At 44.1% G+C, this 27,432-nt stretch overlaps 1 protein-coding gene across 13 annotated transcripts in view; it reads right to left on the bottom strand.

Moving 5' to 3' along the window:
- Positions 1–27,432, bottom strand: part of NPHP4 (nephrocystin 4) — a 143,358-nt gene that overhangs the window by 48,147 nt on the left and 67,779 nt on the right. For all 13 annotated transcript variants that reach the window (XR_004441133.1, XR_004441135.1, XR_004441131.1 and 10 more), the window contains one exon: positions 19,149–19,287. Coding sequence is in view for 8 of the 13 variants with exons in the window: in XM_033228611.1 (XP_033084502.1) it covers positions 19,149–19,287 (139 nt within the window). In the remaining 5 variants the exon portion in view is untranslated. The remainder of the gene's footprint in view (positions 1–19,148; positions 19,288–27,432) is intronic.

Genomic DNA, 27,432 nt, shown 5'->3' with positions numbered 1-27,432 from the left:
GAGCAGCAAGTGTAGCTCCACTCTGCTCCTCCGTAAATGGGAACTCGGAAAACTCCGCAGGCTGATTTTGATAATGAGGACAAATTGCCAGAAATGGCTCCATTATCTTCAGCAGAGACAGCGGGCACTCAGGGGCCAGCTCTCTGCGCCTGTGTGCGTCCTCTCGGGGAGGAAAACCTGGATGAAAAGTTAAACCTTCCAAGCACATCAGAACTTCTCGCATGCACTTTATTTCCCCATTGTCTCAAATTTGCATACAGCGTGGAAAGTTTTTTCAAGTAACTCTTTATATAATGACTTACGCAATTTTTTCTTCCAAGAGAGTAAACCTACCTAAAAGGCCATTTTAAAAGGCCATTAAAGGTGGCCATTTAAAAAGACACCTGGTGGCAAGCCCAGACCCCCAGGGCCCAAAACACAGATCCATCCAATGAAGCACAGCAGGAAGAGAGACACCAAGGCCACGAAATAACTCAGCTTCGAATCTCTTTGTTTTAATGTTCGATGTGGTTATGGGTTAAGGTGCTTCCCAAACTACACTCTCAGTCCTGCCCAGAGGACAGCGTGGCCGCCAGGAAGCACCCACTGTACTCCAGGCCCCAGGAGTCTCCAAAAACCACGGTGGGGTCTGGGAAGCCTGACTTCCGCCACAGAACAGGACTCAGCTGACAAGCATCTGGGTCAGCAACTGAACTGGGAGCAGCATGCGTGTGCACAGGACACAGGAAGGAGCAGCTACGGTGAGCAGACGGACGAGCACAAGGCTGTCTGGGGCAGCGCTGCGACAACAGCAAAACATCATCAGACACACCCAGGTGCTCCTGCAAATGGAAGCTACCTCAGCAGAACCCGGCAGATCCTGCGTGGGGCAGGGGAGCAACGGGATAGGAGGAGGCCAGCCAGTGTGTGCGGACCTGGGAAGGCAGCCAGGGCAAGTTAAAAAGTGACTAGAGGCCGGGCGTGGTGGCTCATGCCTATAATCCCAGCACTTGAGAGGCTGAGGCGGGCGGATCACAAGGTCAGGAGATCGAGACCCTCCTGGCTAACACAGTGAAACCCCATCTCCACTAAAAATACAAAAAATTAGCCGGGCGTGGTGGCAGGCGCCTGTAGTCCCAGCTACTTGGGAGGCTGAGGCAGGAGAATGGTGTGAACCCAGGAGGCGGAGCTTGCAGTGAACCGAGATCGTGCCACTGCACTCCAGCCTGGGTGACAGCCAGACGCTTCAAAAACAATAAAATAAAAAACAAACAAACAAAAGTGACTAGAGCAGGTTAATTTGCATAGCCATGAAGGAGAAGCCCTCCCACACGAGTGCCTAGGACGGTAACAAGGCAGGAGTCTCTCCAAACCACAGCACTCCAGATCAGGGACACCTGCCTGACAACAAGCCGACTTGCTGTGCTCCCCCAACCCCCCAAAAAGCCCCTGTCCCCAAGGGTCTTTGTTTCTAGACAGCTTACGTAAATGTCTCCTGTTTGGTTTTAAAATCTCTCCTTTGCTCCAAGCCCCCGGAGGCACCTACAGTCCGACCCTGCACACACAGCCCAGGCTACAACACCCTGCTAGCCCCAAAGCAGCTTCACTGTGGAGAGTCCGTGCCCGTGGCTCATTTCAGGTTGACAACATTAGAGAGAAAAATGAAAGAAACCCACAGTGTATGCAGGTGTGCTGGCAAATTTGTGGTAACCATGCCCATTAGACATGCTAGGAAACGTATCTGTACATTACCCGTAAAACTTAAAGTAAATTAAAATTTAGTTTAACAGTCATTATAAGACACACCTGTAGGTCCCTGATGGAGCATGAAGTAGTAACACAGCACAGAGCGGAAAGCTGAGACCTCCACGGCAAGCAGCACAATCGTAGGTGCCTCTCCCAACACAGAGCCCCTCCGTTCACACCCCTGTGTCAGAGGCCTGGGCTCCCTCACTGGGAGGGGAATCAGTGTCTGGCTGAGCCACCACAGGACCCTGGTTTCAGGGAAATAACCTGGTGTTAAGAAGAAGAGCACAGAGCCTGGCCAACATGGTGAAGCCCCGTCTCTACTAAAAATACAAAAATTAGCCAGACATGGTGGCGCATGCCTGTAATCGTAGCTACTCGGGAGGCTGAGGCAGGAGAATTGTTTGAATCCAGGAGGCGGAGGTTGCAGTGAGCAGAGATCATGCCACTGTACTCCAGTCTGGGCAAAAAGAGTGAGACTCCATCTCAAAAAAAAAAAAAAAAAAAAAAAAAGGACAGAGACTCAGCTCTTCCTTGGCTGCTCCAAGAAGCTCGTGGCCAGTGGGGCCCTGAGATGGGGTCGCCAGCACACACCTCTGGCCCAGAGCCAGATCTGAGAAGAGCAGGAAGAGACTAAGTCACTGGTTTCCCAGGACACCAGAGCCAACTGTGGTCCAGAAATGGTCCACATGGATTGCCAGAGACGAAGAAAAACTTAGACTTCCCACCGCAGCAGGTTTTGCCACCTTTCTGGAGATTCCTTTTCCCTGATGCTCTATCACTCTCCAGTCTCCACTTACTGAAAACCTCAGTCAACAAAATCTCAAGCGTCTACTTTTCCATCAATTTAGCTTCAAGAAACTCAAAAGCCCTGCACTCAACTACAGCGCAGGCCTCAGGAGGCAAGGCAGGGCCTGCACTCCGACCCCAACCCTGGGAGGGCCGCACGTCCCACCTGGTCACACAGAGCGTCTTCACACTGCCTCTGCACTCGCCTGAAGGGGGACCTGCAAGAGGACGCAACCCACACACATCTACACGCAAGAGAGAGGGTCACGCCCTCCAACCCACGGCTCTCAGCATTATGGGTGAGTGGAACGGCAAAAGTTATATGGTGAAAAATAATGCTCACACATGCTCACAAGGACAAGATCCCTCAGAATTCCTCCTTCCTCCACTCCCAGGGAGATCATTCTATACATGAGGCAGAGAACAGAAAAGAACATTGTTACCCAGAGTAATAATACCACTAAAATCACAGCCCAAAACAGAGGAAGGAGCTCTCCAGCCAAGCCCATGGCCACCAGGCATGCAGCTCCCCACAAAGGAAGCACACTGGGCTTCACTTCTTCATCAGCCACGCGGGCCAGGAGACGAACAGGGATGGGGCGGGGGCAGAGGGCGGCCTCCCCACCAGCAACCCTCTCGCACTTCCCGCATCACCTCACCAGACAGATTAAAAGTACTGACTACCAGCTAGACATGGTAGCTCATGCCTGTAATCCCAGCAGTTTGGGAGGCCAAGGCAGGAGTGTCTGAGTCCAGAAATTCAAGATCAGCCTGAGCAACATGGCAAAATCTGGTGTGGTGGCATGCATCTGTGGTCCCAGCTACATGGTAGGCAGAGGTGGGAGGATCGCTTGGGCCTGGAAGGTAGAAGCCGCAGTGAGCCGTGACTACGCCACTGCACTCCAGCCTGGGCAACAGAGTGAGATCTTCTCTCAAGAAAATAAAAAGCACTGACTACACGAAGGAGTCCCGGAGCTGCCGGGCTGCAGTGTCCATGTCCTGACCTAGGGTTTCACCGAGCAGCTATCTATCCCCTCAAGCCACATAACTTTTCAACATGCATGCAGTGTTGCCAATTAAAAAGTGAAAATAGAAGCAAGGGGAAAGGAAGGATGTGTTTTGACCACCTCTATTTTCCCATGTCCACGGATTCATTTTCCAACAAACATTTTATCAGACGCCTGCACTATGACAGGACCATAGAAAGAAATGAAGATAAGGAAACAGCTCAATGGAGAACGGGGCTGTGGTCTTCACTGAGGTGTCTTCCTAGGCTGAAGGGAGAACGGGCCTCTCGAGACATCAGGACACATGCATGGAGGCCAACGTGTCCTTTCTCGAAACGTGAACGGGGTCATGAACGGGGTCCCCACAGCACCAGTCCCCTGTGGCCCGACTGCCCCAGCAGAAGCCAGGTGGACCCCCTGCTCCACCCTGAAACTCACCTGTCCTCCTGGGCCTGGCTGTGCTGCCAGCCTGCCACTGAGCAAACTGGGGTCAGCAGAGGGCTGGATGAGGGGTCTTCACAGAGGAAAATGCTCATTTCACTGAGCAACTGCCCAGCTGAGCAAAGCTGCCTGCCTTTAACTATGGGGTCAGCAATTCCGTGGGAGAGAGAAGTCCTGAGGGAGGAGGGAGGGGGGCAGCATGAAGAGGCTGTTGCTTAGCAACTCATGGCAGCTGGCGGAAGGCAGGGATGGGCCAGGCTTGGGCCTTGGGTCTTGCGGGTAGAGTGTGGCCCTGCTATGAACAGGGGTAAACAGATGGCCCCGAAAGGCAGGGGAAAAGGAAGGACCATGGCTAGTAAAGATGCAGTCTCTGGGGTTTCAAGAAGGGTTGCAAAAAGCAGCTTCCTATCATCAGGCCGTGAAAATAAAGGAGAGTCAGTATCCAGTGGTACTCTAGACACTCAGAATTCACACGGCAGACCCACCTGAAAGGCCTTTATTCCTAACTGTCTGTAGGTAAAACTCATTCTTCCTATGAGTTTGAAAACAGGAATCAGAAAATGAGCAAAACCTAAGCAGAGATCAAGGGACAACTGGATGATGAGTGAGCACAGGACTCTGTGCTGCAGGAGTCCAGATCGCAGGCAGCCCAGGAACGGGGGGGGTTCCGTGACTCGCCAGAGTCCTGAGCTGGGGTCACCTCCAGGATCAGTTTCAGAAGGGTCACCTCCCTTACCAAAGCCTTGCTCTGACCCACTCTCCCACTAATTCTCCAGCAAAATGCCCCCTTACCACCTGCACACAAACTTCCATTCCTTGGTTAGAGGGTGGCCAAAAAGCTGTTCCGTGGCCTTAGACTCTCCCCCACCACCATGTAATTGACTGAACCACCCTGACCCAGGGCAAGGGAGCCGCTATCTGTAGGAGAGGATGTTCCAGACCAGCTAGCAGCACAGCAGGCACCATCGGGGCAGGAATCTAACTCCACGTGTCCTGGGAAACACCACAATTACATGTTTGCAATGATCCCTTCTACATGGCTGTTTTCAAATCTATTAAGCAAACAAACCAAAATTCTGACACCACCAGAAGAAAGTTCAAAAGCAAAATATGGGTCAGGGAAATTCCAAGTTACAAAAAAATAAAGACTGGGTGCCCTCTAGTGGCTCAATGCAACTCTCCCACGGTAAAAGATGAATGAACCTTTGCTCCCTTGCAGTGTTACAGAGAAAATAAAAAGGGATTATTCATAACCGAGAGCCAAAGTATCTCACTTAAAGTGACAGCCGCATATCATTAAGATCTCCAAAGGAACCATATAAGTTGGTGAAATACTGAAGTATGAAAAGTTTCCATCATAAGTTAAACACTAGTGGATATTTAAAAGTCTCTTATACTGGGTTTTGAGAGGCAATGTCTTCCGATGCTTGGAACCTGGGCTGCAGGTAATCATTTAATGTGACATGAATGCAGCCATAAATCCAAATTAAATAAACCCAGTGAAATCAGGGTCCATCCATGTAGATTTGCTGGTCCCCAAACAGCAACTGAGAAGTAGATTATGCTGCTACAGCCCATTTGCACCACTGTTCAACTCCTGGGCCTTCCAATAACCAAGGCATACTTCTCTCTGCCAAGGATATGACAGTAAATCTTCTGGTGAGGAACTCAAAGCATTGTTCCCAACAGCTCTGCATCTTAAGAAGTCAAGCTAGGCTGGGTGTGGTGGCTCATGGCTGTAATCCCAGCACTCTGGGGCCGAGGTGGGTGGATCACCTGAGGTCGGGAGTTCAAGAGCAGCCTGGCCAACATGGCGAAACCCCATCTCTACTAAAAGCACAGCAGGCTTCTAGAAGGAGGACGGGCTGCTTCTCACCTGTCTTTGTCCTTCTCAAACAAAAGAAAGAGTTGGAAAGAGTGGCAGGAACTACTCAAGTCTATGCATTCGCTGACGGCAAAATGCAAAGCTGGGATCGGGAGACCAGGAGCCCCAACCCAGGGGCAGCCACGATCTGCCAGTTTCACCCACCCTGAATCCATACTCTCTTCTGGTGGTTTTCCTTTAGGGAATCACCCTCCCAGCCCTTAACCATACAGTCAGGGGTGGGCCCAACTCCCGTACCAAGAGGGGTGTGTGACCAAGACCAACTGTCCCCACCCCCATCCCCATCAGGGGTTACACGGTAAAGACAGGACTCCCACTGGAACAACTGACTCAGTCAGGGCCTTTCTGTTGGGATTCCTAAGCCCAGGATTACCTGGGAGCTCCTGGGCTCACCGTGTGGAGCAGCTCTACCTGGAAAGAAGCCAACAATGAAGAAAGGAGAGCTTAAAGGGGAGGGGAGGGATAGGGGCATAGGGGAGAGAGATGAACAGATGGAGTCTTAATGGCATCCTTTGAGTGCCGGGATCCAGCCATGCCTAACATCAGCTCTACCTCTAGGCCTTTCTGACACATGAGCCAATACATTCTCTTTTGTTGAAGCTATTTTGAGTCAGGTTTCTATCCCTTGTATATTAAAGGGTTTTGGTTAATTCATTCACTCTACAAATATGTACTGAATGTTTGACTGTGGGCCAGGACTCATCAGGCAATGTCCAGATGAATGAAACAGTCCCCACTGTGAGCTGCTTCAATGATAGACTCTCCAGTGTGGAGCAAATAAATGCACCAACTATCCCCACCTCTTTACCTTCCAGGCATAAGATGAGTCAGTTCCCAGTCCCCTTGTGACTTGGGAGGCCACGTGGCTACTTCTAACCAGGGAGAAGGAGAAGAGACATGTGCCATTTCTGGGCCAGAGCAGTAACTGATGGTACAAGATCCGCCCAAGGCCTCCCTTTCCTGCTGGTGCAACACAACAATATTCAAGACGGCGAACACCCTCTGGGACCAGGATGAACAGAGCCACTACCAACTGCAATGCGCACACAGCGAGGGTGAGAAATAAATCCTTTTATTTTAAGCTACCGAGATCTGGAGATTATTTGTTACCATAGCAAATTCGACTAATACCCTCTAAGAACAGTGGCAGGGAAGGAAGGAATCAGACAATAAACAAGTATATAAAATAAAAGGTGGTATCTGCAAAGGGCTGCGGGATGCTGAAAACAAAGCTCTGCCATGGACAAGAACCCTCTGCAGGGCTTTACAGATGAGTCCAGGTTTCCATAAGAGAGGGCGAGGAAAGTTTGACACATGCCTTTTTAAATGCGGGAATATGAGTCCAGGTTTCCATAAGAGAGGGCGAGGAAAGTTTAACACACGCCTTTTTAAACGCGGGAATATGAGTCCAGGTTTCCATAAGAGAGGGCGAGGAAAGTTTGACACACGCCTTTTTAAATGCGAGAATATGAGTCCAGGTTTCCATAAGAGAGGGCGAGGAAAGTTTAACACATGCCTTTTTAAATGCGGGAATATGAGTCCAGGTTTCCATAAGAGAGGGCGAGGAAAGTTTAACACATGCCTTTTTAAACGCGGGAATATGAGTCCAGGTTTCCATAAGAGAGGGCGAGGAAAATTTGACACATGCCTTTTTATATGCAGGAATATTTAAAGACATTTTCAAGTTGTAGGTAAAAAGGAAATAAAAATGGAACTCAACAATGTAGGAAACAACACTCCGAATCAAAACCTGTGAAATGGGGTAAAAGATGTACTTGGAAAAAAATTGCAGAATCTTAAATGATTTTATTACTAAACACAATGAGAAAATAAGCTAAGAATTCCACTTCTTTTTTTTTTTGAGAGCGGAGTCTCGCTGTGTCGCCCAGGCTGGAGTGCAGTGGCGCGATCTGGGCTCACTGCAAGCTCCGCCTCCCGGGTTCACACCATTCTCCCGCCTCAGCCTCCGAGTAGCTGGGACTACAGGCGCCCGCCACCGCGCCCAGCTAGTTTTTTGTATTTTTAGTAGAGACGGGGTTTCACCGTGTTAGCCAGGAGGGTCTCGATCTCCTGACCTCATCATCCACCCGCCTCGGCCTCCCAAAGTGCTGGGATTACAGGCTTGAGCCACCGCGCCCCGCCGAATTCCACTTTTTCAAAGTGGGTGAAGTTAATAAAGATAAAATATAGAATTAAATTCAGATTAAAGAAAAATTAATAACTTAGAAACAAGAGAACCAATAAGTAAAAGTAACAGCTGATTCTTTGAAGAGACTAATGAAATATACAAACCTCTCATAAGCCTGACCGAAAAAGGAAGAGTCCTCCCAAGATAGCGAAGGAAGAAATCTAATCACAGGCGCATACTGAATGTTTAAATCAGTTACAAACTTTATCCCAGCATCCTTGTAAATTAAAGGAAATTGGCCATTTGTTTTAGAGGATGTGTATCCCAAAAGTTAACACAAGATGAGGTGGAAAACATAAATAGATCAATAACCATGAAAAGAAATGTAATTGGTTGTCAAAAATCCCTTCAATGGTTTCACAGAGAAGTTTTATCAGGCCTTCAAGAAACGGGTCTTGCCTTTTGTTTAAACTATTTTAAAGCCCAGAAAAAGATGGACAGCTTCCTCCTGATTATGACATGACAAGAAAAAGCTACAGATCAGGGGTCTGCAAACTATGGTCCACAGGGTGATTCGGCTCACAATCTGTGTGTATCAATAAAGTTTTATTAGAACACAGCCACGTTCATTCATTAACATACGACCTATATATACCAGCAGAGATGAGTAGCCGTGACGGAGACCATCTGGCCCACAAAGCCTAAAATATTTGCTATTTGGACTTTACAGAAAAAGTTTGCTGACCTCTTCTATAATTGGGCCTCGATTATAGAAACAGAAATCCCAAACACAAGTTAATCACATCAAGATGGACATAACTGTAAAAACTCCCCACAAGTCATTCTCTCTTTTTTAATACTTTTTTTGAACAGTTTTTTAGATTCTCAGCAGTACTGAGCAGAAGGTACAGAGTGTTCCCACAGTGCCCTGTCCCCACACACAGCTCCCCTCACTAACATCCCACAGTAGATAGCATGTGATTCTTCTTGTTACCTAATGTTTTGGTAGTTTGTTGTCTGTTTTTAAAGCTCCACTGGGACAGGAGCCTAACCAAGTACCTGGCACATCACAGACTCTCCGCAAGTCTTTGCTGAATGGAGTGGGGGTAGGAGAAAAGGAGAACCACCTGAACAAGCCCTATCTGAGTCAACATGCCCTAAAGTGCTTGCAGAATGGCTAATATAAAATGGTAGAAGCGTAGCCAACACTGAGCTTTCTGGGCCCACCCAGAATCTATTTTCCTGGATGCAGTCAGACCAGTTGTGTTTGTTTGCCTGTTTGTGGTTTTTTTTTTTTTTTTGTTTTTGTTTTTTTAGAGACAAAGTCTGGCTCTGATGCCCAGGCTACAGTTCAGTGATGTGATCATAGCTCACTGCAGCCTCAAACTCCTGGGTTCAAGCAATCCTCCTGCCTCAGCCTCCCAAGTAGCTGAGACTACAGGCACATGCTACCACACCCAGCTACTGCATGCATCTATTATCTATCTATCTATCTATCTATCCATCCATCCACCCATCCATCCATCCATCCATCCATCCATCCATCTATCTATCTATCTATCTACAGAGTCTCACTCTATTGCCCAGGCTGGAGTGCAGTGGTGCGATCTCGGCTCACTGCAACCTCTGCCTCCCAGGTTCAAGAGATTCTCCTGCCTCAGCCTCCCGAGTAGCTGGGACTACAGGCGCGTGCCACCACGTCCAGCTAATTTTTTGTATTTTTAGTAGAGATAGGGTTTCAACATGTTAGCCAGGATGGTTTCAATCTCCTGACCTCGGTGATATACCCACCTCAGCCTCCCAAAGTGCTGGGATTACAGGCATGAGCCACTGTGCCCGGCCTTAAGTTTTTTGTAGAGTCAGGGTCTTACTATGTTGCCCAGGCTGCTCTCAAACTCTTGGCCTCAAGCCATCCTCCCACCTCAGCCTCCCAACGTGCTGGGATTATAGGTGTGAGCCACTGCGCCCATCCAGGGATAGCTGTTTTTCGCCATCAAAGACTCTGGGATCCAGAGCAGCTCCGTGGAGATGTGCTGCAGCTGCTCCTGCCCTGGTGGCCCCCTCCCTCCAGTAAGATTTGGGACCAGTGTTAACTGAACCAGTAGTTGAAGGGGTACGTACATGTGGTCGCTTCCCTCAATGCTGCCAACCAGAAGAACCACAATGGCAGTGGCAGAAGGACAATGTTATTAATCACCCAGCAATCGCTGGGCATCTGCTCCACGCCAGGCAGCCCCGAGCACCTAGACATATCTTTACTCATTTCATCCTCTCCACAATCCTTTGCTATCCTTTGCCCATTTTTCTTTTCTGTTGTTTATCTGCTTCTTATTGATTTGGAGGAGCTCTTTCTGTAATCTTTCTAATCTTCTCATCTTACTTCCTTCATTAATTTTTAATGGTCATATGTATTGCAAATATCTTTTGGTCTGAGGTCTGTCTTCTAACTTTGTTTACAGAGTCTTCTCACACAAAAGTTTTATATTTTAATGTAATCTTATTTCTCAATCTTCTCTTTTTGCTTTATGCTTTGTCTATCTTGCTTAAGAAGGCCTTCCTTGTAGGTCTCTAAGGACTTGCTTTATGAATCTGAGTGCTCCTGTATTGGGTGCATATATATTTAGGATAATTAGCTCTTCTTGTTGAACTGATCCCTTTACCAATATGTAATGGCCTTCTTTGTCTCTTTTGATCTTTGCTGGTTTAAAGTCTGTTTTATCAGAGACTAGGATTGCAACCCCTGCTTTTTTTTTTGTTTTCCATTTGCTTAGTAGATCTTCCTCCATCCCTTTATTTTGAGGCTATGTGTGTCTCTGCACATGAGATAGGTCATGCTACCTGACTTCAAACTATACTAAAAGACTACAGTAACCAAAACAGCATAGTACTGGTACCAAAACAGAGCTATAGACCAATGGAACAGAACAGAGCCCGCAGAAATAATACCACACATCTACAACCACCTGATCTTTGACAAATCTGACAAAAACAAGAAATGGGGAAAGGATTCCCTATTTAACAAATGGTGCTGGAGAAACTGGCTAGCCATATGCAGAAAGCTGAAACTGGATCCCTTCCTTACACCTTATACGAAAATTAATTCAAGATGGATTAAAGACTTAAATGTTAGACCTAAAACCATAAAAACCCTAGAAGAAAACCTAGGCAGTACCATTCAGGACATAGGCATGGGCAAGGACTTCATGTCTAAAACACCAAAAGCAACGGCAACAAAAGCCAAAATTAACAAATGGGATCTGATTAAACTAAAGAGTTTCTGCACAGCAAAAGAAACTACCATCACAGTGAACAGGCAACCTACAGAATGGGAGAAAATTTCTGCAATCTACCCATCTGACAAAGGGCTGATATCCAGAATCTACAAAGAACTTAAATTTACGAGAAAAAATCAAACAACCCCATCAAAAAGTGGGCAAAGGATATGAACAGACACTTCTCAAAAGAAGACATTTGTGCAGCCAACAGACACATGAAAAAATGCTCATCATCACTGGCCGTCAGAGAAATGTAAATCAAAACCACAATGAGATACCATCTCACACCAGTTGGAATGGTGATCATTAAAAAGTCAGGAAACAACAGATGCTGGAGAGGATGTGGAGAAATAGGAACACTTTTACACTGTTGGTGGGACTGTAAACTAGTTCAACCACTGTGGAAGACAGTGTGGCGATTCCTCAAGGATCTAGAACTAGAAATACCATTTGACCCAGCCATCCCATTACTGGGTATATACCCAAAGGATTATAAATCATGCTGCTATAAAGACACATGTACATGTATGTTTACTGCAGCACTATTCACAATAGCAAAAACTCTGAACCAACCCAAATGTCCATCAATGATAGACTGGATTAAGAAAATGTGGCACATATACACCATGGAATACTATGCAGCCATAAAAAAGGATGAGTTCACGTCCTTTATAGGGACATGGATGAAGCTGGAAACCATCATTCTCAGCAAACTATCACAAGGACGGGAAACCAAAAACCACATGTTCTCACTCATAGGTGGGAATTGAACAATGAGAACACTTAGACACAGGATGGGGAACATCACACACCAGGGCCTGTTGTGGGTTTGGGGGAGGGGGGAGGGATAGCATTAGGAGATATACCTAATGTAAATGACGAGTTAATGGGTGCAGCACACCAACAGGGCACATGTATACATACGTAACAAACCTGCACGTTGTGCACATGTACCCTAGAACTTAAAGTATAATAATATAATAAAAATGGAACCATAAAAAGAAAAAAGAAGGCTTTCCTAACCCAAAGGCCATAAAAATATTCTCCAATGTCTTTTTCTAAAATTTCTCAAGTTTGTTTTTCATACTTTAAGTATTTAATCCATCCCATTTTACAGCTGAAGAAACAGGGACAGAGACATTAAGTAACTGCTCTGATATTCAATTAGTAAATATGCATTCATAAGCAATATATGCAATTGTTTTGAAAGTTAAATGCTACCATATTGTTCATTTCCTTTCAGAACGTGTGTTCATTCAACATGCCTTTGTGAAAGTTTACCCACCATGATACGCATAGATCTATTATCATTCATTTAACTGATACATAGCATTTCACTGTCCAAATAAGTCAGTTTTTCCATTCCCTGACTGGGAAGCCGGCAGACTGTTTTCAAATTTTAACTTAGAAGCTGCTGTGAAGCCGAGCCCACCCATGTCTCCTTGTACATATGAACTGGTAGTTCTCTTTAACAGGCGTCTGGAAATGGCATTTCTGAGTTGTAGAATATTAACTAGATATTATAAAATCACTCTTCAAAGTGGCTGTACATACCACATTCTTCCCACAGTGGTAAGAGTTCTGCTTTAACCACATCCTCATGAACCTTTGCACTATTAGACAGCTAGATTTCTCCAATATGAGGGGAATAAAATGGTTTCTCATTTTATTTTGCGTTTCTCAGATTACCAGTAATACTGAGCACTTTTTCATATGCTTATGGTTATTGGTTATTCCAGTTTCTTCTCTATAAATTCCTTCTTCATATGACGACAACGTTAACGATTGCCCAGCAATTGCTGAGCACTGTTCATTTTTCTTTCCTGCTGTCTATTCCTTATTGATTTGGAGGACCGCTTTCTATAATCTATCTTCTTTCTAATCTCCTAATTCTAACATTTCTGAAGTTTTGGTTTTTAGGCCATCTGGAATTTATTATTGTACATGACATGAAATTAGGATTGAATTTTATATTTTCCATGTGGGCAAGGGATCACGCCACACCATTTACTGACTGGTACTCCTTGCGCTAAGCAGAGTAACTGCTGCCACCCCAGAGATACCCACGTCCTAATCTCAGAACCTATACCTGTGTTCAATGCCAAGGGACTAAGGTGCTCATCAGTTGACCTGAGATGGGGGATGACCCCGGGTTATCCAGAAGGGTCCAATGTACTCACAACAGTCTTTGTAAGTGAAAGGCAGGGAGGCAGGAGGGTCAGAGTTGAGTGGGACTGGAAGGTGCTGCACGGCTGCCTTTGAAGATGGAAGAAGGAGCCAAGGGACACAGGCGGCCTCCAGCAGCTGGAAAACGTGAGGAAATGGGTTTTCCCCTGGAGCCTCCAGAAGGAGCATAGCCCCACTGAGCCCTCAATTTAAGACTGCAGAACCCACTTTGGACTTCTGACCTCCAGAATTTTAGGATAATAAGCTCCTGTTGCAATGTCACTAATTTGTTGTAGCAGCAATCAGAAACTAATATATTCCTTCTCTGCAAGTTGTCACATATCACGCTTTATATTTTGTCCCATTATCTATTTATCTCCCTCTGTATCAATGCTATACTTGTTCTATTAGAACATTACAGTAAGCCTGAAAACTAAGAAAGGTGAAGCCTCCTTCCCTCTTCAAAATTGCCTTGACTGTTCTTGACTTTGTATTTTTTTAATTAAAAAATAACCCCAGCATTTTGGGAGGCCAAGGTGGGAGGACTGCTTGAGGCCAGGAGTTCAAGACCAGCCTGTACAACATAGCAAGACCTCATCTCTACAAAACAAAAAACTGAGCCAGGTATGGTGGCACTGCCTGTAGTCCCAGCTACTTGGGAGGCTGAGGCAGGTGGATTGCTTGAGCTCAGGAGTTCAAGGCTACAGTAAGCTGTGATTATGTCATGCACTCCAGCCAGAGCAATGAAGTGAGCATTTATCTCTAAACACAAAACAAAACAAAAACCCTGGAATATATCCTAAAAGAAAATAAATGCAGCTCATGGGAGAAAGACACACCAGGCGGACAGCATGAGCCAAGACTCAAAAGTCCGGAAAACAGCAGCATGGTGAGTGAATCACAAGCAGCACACGCAGCTAGGAAACGCTTCCAAACCCCTGGATGATCCGTCCTGGTGGGGATGATTTCAGCAGCCAAGAAACCATTAACAACAGTCCAGGACTTCTACTTCTGGCCAAGAAGAGTAACAGTGATCAGACTGACCCTCCCATCTAAAATACATTTTCTTTTAAACACAAAATACGTAAAACAGTGGTTTTCAAGACAGCGGACTTCAGGCAACAAAGGAGAGTGATCCCGAGGGCTGGGAAACAGAAGAGGGAAGGCCTACCCTGCCAGCTTACTGTGTTCAGTGAGGTTGCACCAGACAGGATGAGCAGCACACAGAGAGAACGCCAGCCATGTACAGAGGGTCCCATCCTAGCATTCAGTAGAGTGCAGATCAGGAAACTGCCTAAGGCCAAAAGAGAGACAACCACCAGAGAGGATGACAGGGAACAGGGCCTGGTCTTCACAGGGCAGGCAGACATAGCACTGTTCCCTCCAGCCATCTATCTGGTAATCCTCATTCTTCACGGGATACCGGGCAGACCCCTTGGAGGGCACCTGTCATCTCAGTGAGAAATAATCAGCCCTAGACCAAATGCTGATCTGATCTCACCTAACAAATCTTAAAAGCAAGACCCAAAAGGATCTAACAAGTTTCAAAGCTTAAGAATATTTATCAGGGCCGGGCGCGGTGGCTCAAGCCTGTAATCCCAGCACTTTGGGAGGCCGAGATGGGTGGATCACAAGGTCAGGAGATCGAGACCATCCTGGCTAACACGGTGAAACCCCGTCTCTACTAAAAAAAATACAAAAAACTAGCCGGATGAGGTGGCGGGCGCCTGTAGTCCCAGCTACTCGGGAGGCTGAGGCAGGAGAACAGCGTGAACCCGGGAGGCGAAGCTTGCAGTGAGCTGAGATCCGGCCACTGCACTCCAGCCTGGGCGACACAGCGAGACTCCGTCTCAAAAAAAAAAAAAAAAGGAATATTTATCAGATACAAAAATATTCAGTATCCAATATGAGAAAATTCTCAATATCTGGAGTCCATCAAAAGCTATCAGACATCCAAAGAGGCAGGAAAACAGAACCCAATCAGGAAAATCTATCAATCAAAACTGATCCTGAACTGACAAAGATATCAGAATTAGCAAACCAGGATATTAAAGTAGTTATAACTGTATTTCTTAAGTTCAAAAAGCCAGAGGAAACATTGAACATGTTAAGTCAACACACGGAAGATATAAAACAAGCCCAGACAGAACTTCTAGAGATTAAAACTATAATATCTGAGATGAAAGGTATACTGAATGGGATAAATGGCAGATCAAACACTCCGGAAGAAAAGAACTTGAAGTGAACTTGAAGATACGGCAATAGAAACTATCTAAAATGAAACACGCAGCGAACGAAGGTTATAAATAAAAGTGAACAGAGCATCAGTGAGCTGTGAGACAACTTCTGGCAGCCTGATAAACTTGTAATTGGGGCCCTGAATGAGAGGATGAGAGAGAAAGAAGAAATAGGTGAAGAAATAATGACCACAATTTTTCCAAATGTGATGAAAACTATAAATCTAGAGATCTAAGAAGCTCAAGGAACCCCAGCAAAAAAATCAGTTTAAGAACCATTCTGGGCAAGCAGAGGCAGTGGCAGACTGGTTTTAAAATCTCCTCCAAATGCCTCATGAAATCAGGGCAACCAGGGAAGTAAAACCAAAGCCCACAGACGGCGTCCACGATTGATCCAGCCCAAAAGCCCGACAACAGGATCAGCCCCATCAGAGTTTATAATTAATTTGATTAGAAGGTCTTCAAAACATAACTAGCTGCTCTTTTCCAGTGCCATAACTATATCTTTATTTACTTATTTTTGAGACAAGGTCTCGCTCTTTTGCCCAGGCTGGAGTGCACTGGCGTAATCACAGCTCACTGCAGCCTCAATCTCCCAGGCTCAACCAATCCTCTTGCCTCAGCCTCTTGAGTAGCGGGGACTAAAGGTGCACACCACCGCGCATAGCTAATTTGTTTTATTTTTAGTAGAGATGGGGTCTTGCTATGTTGCCCAGGGTGGTCTTGAACTCCTGAGCTCAAGTGATCCTCCTGCCTCAGCCTTCTAAAGTGCTAGGATTACAGGCATGAGCCACCTTGCCTGGCCTGTATTGTAATTTAAACACATGAAAATTTCTTTCCAGAGAAGGTAGCCATATTTTTCCTGAAAGCTAGCTATACAGGTTCATTCTCTGTTCAGGCATTTCTACAGACATGGGCAAACTATGTTTATTATGTATTACTATTGTACTCCTAAGTGACTTAATCAAAAATCAGAGTACCGAGTAGATCCAGTACAGAGTTGAATTCATGCATCCATGAATTCAACCAGCCTTGCATTGAAAATATTTTTTAAAAAATGGATGGTTGTATCTGCACTGAACACGTACAGACTCTTTTTTTTCTTGTCATTATTCCCTAAACAGTACCACAACGATTTACATAGCATTTGCACTGTATTAGGTATTGTAAGTAGCCTAAAGATGATTTAAAGTACACGGGAAGATGTGCGTACATTACAGCAAATACCACCATTTTATATAAGGGACTTGAGCATCTGGAACCAGTCTCCCATGGATACTGAGGGATAACTCTAATCATGTTTACACTTAATTACAAAATATACCCAATTTATAATCTAAGGTCCTCTGTTTTTCATAACTATGTTTCTTAAAGGTTGATAGGTATTTTATTTTTAAAATATAACTATGTCAAAGAGTGTATGTCAAAGAAGGAAAGATACCAGATGTAAGCAAGGAATGGGTTGCTTTTTTTTTTTTTTTTTGAGACAGAGTCTCACTCTGTTGCCCAGGCTGGAGTGCAGTGGCACAATCTCAGCTCACTGCAAGCTCCGCCTCCCAGGTTCATGCCATTCTCCTGCCTCAGCCTCCCGGGTAGCTGGGACTACAGGCGCCCGCCACTACGCCCAGCTAATTTTTTGTATTTTTAGTAGAGACGGGGTTTCACTGTGTTAGCCAGGGTGGTCTCGATCTCCTGACCTTGTGATCCACCCGCCTTGGCCTCCCAAAGTGCTGAGATTAGAGGCGTGCGCCACCGCGCCCGGCCGGGAATGGGTTGCTTTAAACGACCCTTTCTTATGACCCTCTGTTTAGTTTTTTGAAATTGTGTGTCCTATGCCTTGAATGCACTCAACTTTATCAAATGAAATTGGAAATTCATTCTAAACCGACTCTGACAGGAAAAGCCTGCATGCCACCCACCACCACAAGGGATTCTAGTATAAGGAATACTGTACATTTCAGTGCCGTTTATATAAGATAGGATTATTAATGTACACATGGTGGTAAACAGAAATCTTGAGAACAAGCTGGTAGGCACAAAACTCAAACACTGAAAAAACAAAAACATTAAAACCATCAAATGCATCACCTCTCTGAAAACCAGGAAAATACTCAACGATGCAGTTTGTCCCAGAGAAATCAACTATTAAGTTTTGGTACCGGAATATTCTCAGATAGCTCAGAAAATCCCGAAAGGCCATGTTCATTATGTATTACTATTGTACTTTTAAGTAACTTAAAAATCAGAGTACAGAGTAGATCCCTGGTTTCTCCATCTATGAATTCAACCAGACTTGGGCTGAAAACACTTTTTTTTTCAATGGATGGTTGTGTCTGCACTGAACACGTACAGACTCTTTTTTCTTGTCATTATTCCCTAAACAGTACAATTTACATAGCGTTTGCACTGTATCAGGTATCTCCGAAAGTCATCAACTTAATCAAATTCATCAACTTAGAAACACTTCCACCAATTGTTAAAATCAAATTCGACAAGACCAGTTCCCATAAATTACAGTCTCAATCCACGAAGAAAACCCCTCCTGAGTGACAGAAGCACCAGCAGCTTCGCACCAGGACTCGGGGCCACAGCCAAGCACAGAAAGCAAGTCCTACCTCGACACCCAAGCGCCACCAGCTGGAGCCCAGAGGAGCACAAAGCTCCCTCCACAGGCTTGCACGTTTATTCATTCCCTATCTTGCCATCTGGAACAGGCAGAAAGAAGGAAGTCATCACCTGCGACTCGGGAGCCTAGAACTTTCAGTGGCGAGAACTCCAGACGCCTGGAGCCAAGGCCCCATACTCATTCAGGTGGACTACTCCAACACTCCCTCATACCTTCCGCCCCTCACTTCACTAAAGGTGGAATTCTCAACCAGGACATGGGTCTAAACCAAGAGGCTCTAAGCACAGGGTACTGCCTCAGCAGAAGCAGCTAGGCTGACAGCCAACAAGAACTCTTTAACCTCCTAACCATGTGGACTTGCTGCCACCACAGGGCCAGGCCTCTACCTCTGCTGGCAGCCCTTGCTGCTTGCAGCCAATTGTGACTCCCTTTCTTAAAGCCACAGACTCAGATCACAGACTCCTAACTTTCAGGCAGGGCTTCAAGGTGAGTAGACAGAGGGCTGCTTTAACAATGCAAACTCAAGGTGGCGGTCCTTGGCTCTCGATCACCCACTAATTCTCGGGTCCCACATTTGCAGGGCACCCATGTGACGTGTCCTTTTACATGTTTAATTGGGGAGCTGTCAAGTGACTGAGCTGACTCTGGGCTGAAGCACAAGTAACAAGCTTCTGGGCCACACTTCATCACTGTCCAACTCTACACCTTGGTATTAAGCAAAAACCCAACTAACAGATTCAATTAAGGCAATCTATGGCGATTATCTTACAAATGTGATGATTATCGACTGGACTAAGTATGTTTCCCCAGAACAGATGGAAGTGCCGCCTGCCGCGTGCCTGGCAAGTCAGCTCTCTGGAAACACTTACTGGAAGGGGATGTAGGTGGTTTCCTGGCAGGCTGCTGCTCCGCCTTGGGGCCGCTGACAGGCTCCACAGGTGCATCCAGGTGTTCTTCTGAGCCCAGCGAGAACTGGAACCGGACTGTACCCGACTCCACCTGCTTCACCTGCAATGGACCAAAACAGCAGTGATGGCCACTCCCTTCATCAGCGCGCCTGTCAGAACCATCCAACCAGGAACAGCAGGCTCTGCCCTAAAACAAAGTCTATGTGAAATCAGAGGCTTCTGACACCACATGTTCTTAGATTCTAATCAAGTAGTTTGAGCAAAAAGCAATTGGCGTGGCACTAAAAGCCCTGCAGACCACATGATCATGGAATGACCCTTACCCAAGCAGAAATCACAATCTCTCTCTCGAGTTGTGAATGTTTACATTGACCTATGTGAAACTGACATCTTTAGTCTGGCTATGGCTCTGTGGGTTTTGGCACACAAACACAGATTCACAAAACCAGCACCACACTCAGGGTGCAGGCCAGCCCCATTCCCCCAGGGTGCTCCCTTGCCCTGCCCCTCTGCAGCCACACCGGGCTCCTGCCTAACCCGGGCAATCTATGACTGCTTCCCCAGCACTGTCATTTGGTCTTTTCGAGAATGTCAAAAAAATGTCCGACACGTGGAATCATGTCAAGTACAACTTTTGAGACCAGCTTCTTTCATTTAGTATAAGACTGATGAGATTCATCCAAGTTGTTGCATATACATCAAACTGTTTCTTTTTTATTACTGAGTGATATTCTATTGTACGGACGTATCAGTTTATTTATGCAATCACTCGCAAACATTTGGGTTGTTCCTGGTTTGGGTGATTATAAACAGAGCTGCTACAAACACATGTGTTTGTGTGAATACAGGTTTCATTTCTCCAAGAGTAGGACTGCTGGGTCATATGGTATATTTAATTTCATGAAGCACTTCCGAACTTTATTTCTGGACTCTCTAGTCTGTTCCATTAATCTAATCCCTTGACAGTAATTAGTGTAGCAGCTCTACAGTGTTTAAACTGTGAACTGTGTGGTCTGATTCCTCCAACTTTACTGTTTTTTTTTGTTTTTTTTTTTTTTAACTATTTTGACTCTTCTAATTCCTTTACCTTTCCATATAAATTTCAGAACCTGCTTGTCTATAATTCCAAAAAAATCCTGCTGGGATTTTGACTGAAAACTGCATAAAATCTCTAGATCAATCTTGGGCAGAACTGACAGCTTTACTATGTTGAGTTTTCCAAGACATAAACATGTTACATCTCTCCAATTATTTAGGTCTTCTTTGATTTCACCTAGGAATAACCACAGTGACAACTAGCAAAAGGACAGTTTTATTGTTTTCAGCATACAGATCCCGTATCTATTTTGTCAGATTTCATGGAGGGCAGGTTTTGTAAATAATACTGTTTATGCATTTTGCTTTCAATTTTTCAGTGCTAGTATACAGAAATAGGATTGATTTTTCATGTTGACTTCCTGTGTTATCCTGCAACCTCACTAAACCCACTTACTCATTCCAAAAGGACTTTTTTGTAGATTCCTCAGAATCTTTGACATGGACAATCATGTTTTCTGCAAATAAGGACAGTTTTGTTTCTTCCTTCTAATGTGTATGTCTTTTGTTTTCTTGACTTATAGCAATGACTACAACTTCCAATGCAATACTGAACATGACGTTGAATGCTAAGAGTGGACATCCTTTACTTGTTCCTAATCTTACGGCGAAAGCAATCAGTCTTGCACCATTAAGTATAATGTTAGCTAAAGAGTTTTTGTAGACACCATTGATCATGCTGAGGAAGTTTTCTTTTATTACTAATTTGCTCAGTTTTTATCATAAACTGATGCTGAATATTGTCGAACGTTTTTTCAATATCAATTGCCAGGATCATATAGTTTTCCTTCTTTAAGCTGTTACTATAATGAATTACATTTATTGATTTCCAAATAGAAAACAGACTTGCATTCTTGGGATAAAGCTCCACTTGGTTATAGTGTATTATTCTTTTTGCATATCCCTGGACTCAATCTGCTAATATTTTGTTATTTTGCACCTATGTTTATGAAGGATATGGGTCCACAGTTCTGTTTTCTTATTACTATCTTTTTCTGGTTTTGATATCAGGGTAATGCTGGCTTCATTTCATAAGTTGGGAATTGCTCCCATCTTTTCTGCTTTCTGAAACAGATTGTATAAAAGCGGCATTATTTCTTCTTCACATGTTTAGTAGAATTCATAGTGAATAGGCCTGAATATCTCTTTTTCAAAAGTTTTTAAACTATGAATTCAATTTATATATTAGTTATAGGACTACTCAAGTCATCTGCTTCATCTTGGCTGAGTTTTGGCAGTGTGGCATTTAATATTCATTCGTCCATTTGACCTAAATTGTCAAATTTATGTGCAGAGAATTGTTCGTAGTATTCCCTTATCCTTTTAAACACCTGTGAGTCTGTACTGATATTCTTTCTTTCATTCCTAATATCAGTAATTTGTGTCCTCCTTTCTTTCTTTTTCAGTCTTGCTAGAAGTTCATCAATTTTACTGACATTTTCAATCAGGTTTTTGTTTCATTGGGTTTTTGCTATTTTTTAATTTTTAATCTATTATTTTTGTTTTCAATCTCATTGGTTTCTGCTGTTATTGACTTCTGAATTGCTTTGGGTTTATTTCACTCTTCTTTTTCTAGTTTCTAAAGACAAAGATTATATCGCTGAATTAAGATCTTTTTTCTGTTCTAATATAAGCCCCTAACGCTAAGCATATTTGAGCTGCATCCTACAAACTTTGATATGCTGTATTTCCATATTTGTTAAGTTCACAATATCTTCTATTTTCCCTGGAGGCTTACTCTTTAATTTATGGATTTTTTACATATTGTTTAATTTCCAAATGGTTGAAAATTTTTATTATCTTTGTTATTGATTTCTAGTTCAATTCCATTATAATCTGAGAATACATCTTGTATAATCTCAACTCTCTTAAAACTGAGGTTTGTTTTATGACCAAGGATATTGTCTATCTTGATGAATGCTCTATGTGCACTTGTAAACAGCGTGTAACCTGCTGTTGTTGGGGAGAGTGCTCCATCACTATCATTCTGATCCAGTTGGTCAATGGTGACGTTCAGTCCTTCCGTATCATTGCTGATTGTCTAGCTAGTTGTTCTCTGTTTACTTAGAGAATGGATTTGTCCATTTCTCCTTTCAGTTCAATCAGTTTTTGCTTCATGTATTTTGAAGCTCTATGTTAGATGCAAGCAATTTTAGAATTGTTATGTCTTGGCAACTAACCCTTTTATCATGTGTACTATTTCTTAATTCCTGGAAATTTCCTCTATTTTGAAGTCTAGTTTGTCTGATAGTGTCTGATAGTAATATAGCCATTCCAGTTTTCTTTATTAGTGTTTGAACAGAATGTTTTCCATTCTTTTAATTTACATTATATTTATTTAAAGTATATTTCTTAGAGACAGTATATAGTTGGGCTTTGTTTTTCATTAAGCCTGATGGTATCTTTTAAACTGGTGTGTTTATACTATTTACACGTAATGTAATTACAGGCATACCTCAAAGATACTGCAAGTTCAGTTCCAAACCACTACAATAAAGCGCGTCACTTGAATTGTTTGGTTTCCCAGTAGATTTTAAAGTTATATTTACACTATACTGTAGTCAGTAAGTGTGTAATAGCATTATGTCTAAAAAAAGAAAAAAAAAGTGCTGTACCTACCTTAATTTAAAAATACTTTATTGCCGGCCGGGTGCAGTGACTCACGTCTGCAAGAGGCACGCAGATCACCTAAGGTCAGGAGTTCAAGACCAGCCTGGCCAACATGATGAAACTCCATCTCTACTAAAAATATAAAAATTAGCCAGGTGTGGTGGCGGGCACCTATAATCCCAGCTACTTGGGAGGCTGAGCCAGAAGAATCGCTTGAATCCGGGAGATGGAGATTGCAGTAAGCTGAGACTGCGCCAAATCACTCCAGCGTGGGTTACAGAGTAGGACTTTAAAAAAAAAAAAACAAAAAGCCACTTTCTTGCTAAAAAATGCTAACCATTGTGCCATTATAGGTATGATGATTCATGCCTATAATCCCAACACTCTGGGAGACCAAGGTGGGAGGATCCCTTGAACCCAGAAGCTCAAGATCATCCTGGGCAACACAGCAAGACCTCAACTCTACAAAAATTAAAACATTAGCCAGGCATGGTGGCACACGCCTGTAGTCCTAGCTACTCAGAATGCTGAGGTGTGAGGATCGCTTGAGCCTAGGAGTTCAAGGCTGCAGTGAACTATGATCGTGCCACTGCACTCCAGCCAGGACAACAGGGTAAGACCTTGTCTCAAAAACAAAACAAAACAAAACAAAAAAAACCACTAAGGATCATCTGAGCCTTCCAGAACATTGTAATCTTTTTGCTGGTGGAGGGTTGTGCCTTGATATTGATGGCTGCTGCCTAATCTGAGTAGTGGTTGCTGAAGGTTGGGGTGGCTGCAGCACTGTCATTGTTGTCAATAAGACAACAATACAAGTTTGCTCCATCAATTGACTTTTCATGTCATAAAAGAGTTCCCTGTATCATGTGATGCTATCTGACAGCATTTTACCTTAGGCAGAACTTTCAAAATCAGTCAATCTTCTCAAACCTTGCCATTGCTTCCTCAACTAAGTTTAGGTAATACTCTAAATATTACATCTATGTACCTTTAAAATCTCTCCAAACACTGTGTTCAGTTTTGTTTTGGTTTGGTTTTGAGACAGAGTCTTGCTCTGTTGCCCAGGCTGGAGTGCAATGACGCGATCTCAGCTCACTGCAACCTCTGCCTCCCAGGTTCAAGTGATTCTCTTGCCTCAGCTTCCCGAGTAGCTGGGATTACAGGCATGTGCCACCACATCTGGCTAATTTTAGTATTTTTAGTAGAGACGGGGTTTCACCATGTTGGCCAGGCTGGTCTTAAACTCCTGACCTCAGGTGATCCGCCCACCTCAGCCTCCCAAAGTGCTGGGATTACAAGCGTGAGCCACCATGCCCAGCTACAGTGTTATAATTTTTGCTTCCACCATCCAACATATTTTAAAGAAGAGAAGAACATTATATTTACCATTTCTGTTGTTTTTTCTTCATTCTTGATGTTAAAAATTTCTATCTGGTATCATTTCCCCTCTGTCTGAAGATTCTTTTAGCAAATTATCTGCTACCAATGAATGCTCTTACTTTCAGTTCATCTGAGAATGTCCTCATTTCACACCTTTGTTCTGTTTTTTGTTGTTGTTGTTGCTGTTTTTGTTTGTTTTACTGGACATAGAATTCTGAGTTCCAAGGTCTTTCTGTTAGTAGTTTTAAAATGTCCCACTTTCCTTCTGGTCAGAGTGGTTTCTGATGAGGAATCCACAGTCACTCAAATTATTATTTCTCTGTAATGTGTCATTTTTCTATAGCTGTTTTTAAGAATCTTCTTCGTCTTTAGTTTTCAGCAGTTTGCGTATGATTTATCCGAGCGTAATTTCCTCACATTTATTCCTGGGATTCACTAAACTTGGATCTGCAGATTTATGTCTTTTGCCAAACTGGGGAAGTTTTCAGCCAATATTTTTTCAAGTACTTTTTTCTATACCATAGTCTCCTCTACCAGGACTGGGTGCTAGCCTTTTTGGTAGGGACCTGCAGGTCAACACTGAGGCTTTGCCTCTTGTCTTCCAATCATTTTCTTCTCTATTGCTCAGTGTGAATAAATTTCTATTGGTTTATCTTCAAGTTCACTAACCCTTTTGCCATCTCTATTCTGCTGTTAGGCCATCTAGTAGTTTTTTATTTTGGTTATTTTGTTTTTCAGTACTAAAATTTTCATGTGATTGTTCTTTATATCTTCCATCTCTTTACTGAGACAGCCTACTTTCCCATTTATTTCCAGAGTGTTTGCTCTTTTTTACTAGAGTATCTTTATTATGGCTGATTTAAATTCTCTGTCTGATAATGCTAACATTTGGGCCATCTCAGTATTGGTGTCTGTTAAATGTCTTTTCTCGGCCGGGCGCGGTGGCTCAAGCCTGTAATCCCAGCACTTTGGGAGGCTGAGACGGGCGGATCACGAGGTCAGGAGATCGAGACCATCCTGGCTAACACGGTGAAACCCCATCTCTACTAAAAATACACACACAAAAAAACTAGCCGGGCGAGGTGGCGGGCGCTTGTAGTCCCAGCTACTCAGGAGGCTGAGACGGGAGAATGGCGTGAACCCGGCAGGTGGAGCTTGCAGTGAGCTGAGATCCGGCCACTGCACTCCAGCCTGGGCCACAGAGCGAGACTCCGTCTCAAAAAAAAAAAAAGTCTTTTCTCTACAAGCTGTATTTTCCAGGTTCTTTGTATGACAATTAATTTTAGAGCATGTCATAGACACTTTGAACATTAGATTATAGAGTCTCATTTAAATCCTGTGAAGAATGCTGGTATTTTTATTTAGGTAGGAATTGACCCAGTTGAGTTCAGGACACAGTTTCTGACCAGCATCCTGTAAGCTGTGGTTTCAATGTCAGTTTCATTTTCAAAACCTGTGCAGTTCTTCAGATCTCTCCTGCATGTGGCTCCACGCAGCAGGCAGCTCTGGGACTGGGAAGTAGTCAACCCCACAGTCTCAAAGTCTTTGGTATGCCATTCAGGGTCAGACCCACACATGTGCAGCTTCCAGGTGAACCCAGGGTTTTGTAAACAACCTTACAGGGCCGTTTCCCCAGCTCCTCCCTCAGTGATCTCGCTAGTATTTTCCAGTAGAGCCCCCTTTTCAATCCTCCAACCAGCTCTGCTGCCCCCTGCAACAGTGCCTGAATCCAAGGCCAAGCAGTAGGAAGACAGAGTGCTTTAAAGATGGACAGAAATGTATAAAGGAGCTAAAATTTTCATCCATCATTATGAGAATTCAGTATATAATGTCTAAAATTGTAAATTAAGAAATAGCAGCAGAAGCCTATTATTTAGAAAACAAAGGTAAAGACCATAAGTCATAGCTAAGAGTTGAAAGTGGCTGCCTTTGGAGATATCAATTTAAAAAAAAAAAAGAGGGAGACAATTATTTGCTCAAGGGAAAAGGGCAGGAGTTGTTTAAGAAAGTAAATAATCAAGACGATACATGACTTCATTTCATAGTAAATAACGGTGAAATAAGCACAACAACATAAACTAAAATCTGCTACCCCAAAGTTATGGGCTTTGAATTCTATTTCTATTTTTCTTTGATTAACATCTGCCACTCCTACCCATGGGATCAGGGATGTTTTTTCTTAGAGTATATGTAGGTACTCAATAAAAGTTCACTGAGTGATGAATGACTGAATGAGATAAAGAAGAGGCTGGTGCAGTGGCAGAGATAGGCACACCTAGGTTTCCAACTGACCCGACTTGAGAGGGGCTGGCACCACTATGCAGGAAATATAGGCAGAAGCAGAGGAGTGCCTTCGCAGGGCAGGAAAGTGAGTCAAGTTTATGACCAAGGTTAGTTCACTGCTTTGGTTAATGATATCACTTTAGAGTAGTGGCCCTCAACCAGGGGCAATTTTACCCCCCAGGAAACATCTGGCACTGTCTGTGGACTTTCAGGGCTCTCACAACTGGGGGGATGCTGCTGGCACCCAGGGAACAGAGGCCGGGAGTGCTGCTCAACATCCTCTAGTGCACAGGATGGCGTCACACCAAGAATTATCTGGCCCAAATGTCAACAGAGCTGAGGTCAAAAACTCCTGGTTTGGAAGTGGTACTCCTTGTGGAAAATGGCAGAACTTGATACATTTGTATCCTTAAGATAGTAAACCTTCCAAACATTCATGCCCCAATATAGTTTACAGGCTTCAAAATTAAGGGCAATATGGTGGCATGATAGACCTAACAGTAAACAGAAGAAATATTTATTTGTATACCTATCCAACGGGGAGGAGAGGGGAGGAAAGAGAAGAGAGGAGACAAGGAGAGACAGGAGGACACGGGAGTGGCGGGCAGGGGAAGACGGGAATGGCTTCAGGATTTCTAAGCAATTTTATAATAAGCGCTCAAACCAAACCACGCAGGAGTGCAGCAAAATATGGTCCCGTCGGGAGAGACGTTCCTCACAGGAAGAAAAGCTGCACAATCAGCTGTTCTCTTTTTCAGGTCCCCCAAGCATTATCCAAATCATCAGTAACAACACTGAACACATTATCTGTCACTGGAGTCGGCACAGAGGTGACAAACTGAAATAACATGCACAGTCCTTTTATCTTAGAAAAATG

This window comes from Trachypithecus francoisi, unplaced genomic scaffold, assembly GCF_009764315.1.
Source record: "Trachypithecus francoisi isolate TF-2019V2 unplaced genomic scaffold, Tfra_2.0 Lachesis_group12, whole genome shotgun sequence".
NCBI lineage: Eukaryota > Metazoa > Chordata > Mammalia > Primates > Cercopithecidae > Trachypithecus > Trachypithecus francoisi.
This window is presented reverse-complemented; position numbering and strand designations above follow the sequence as displayed.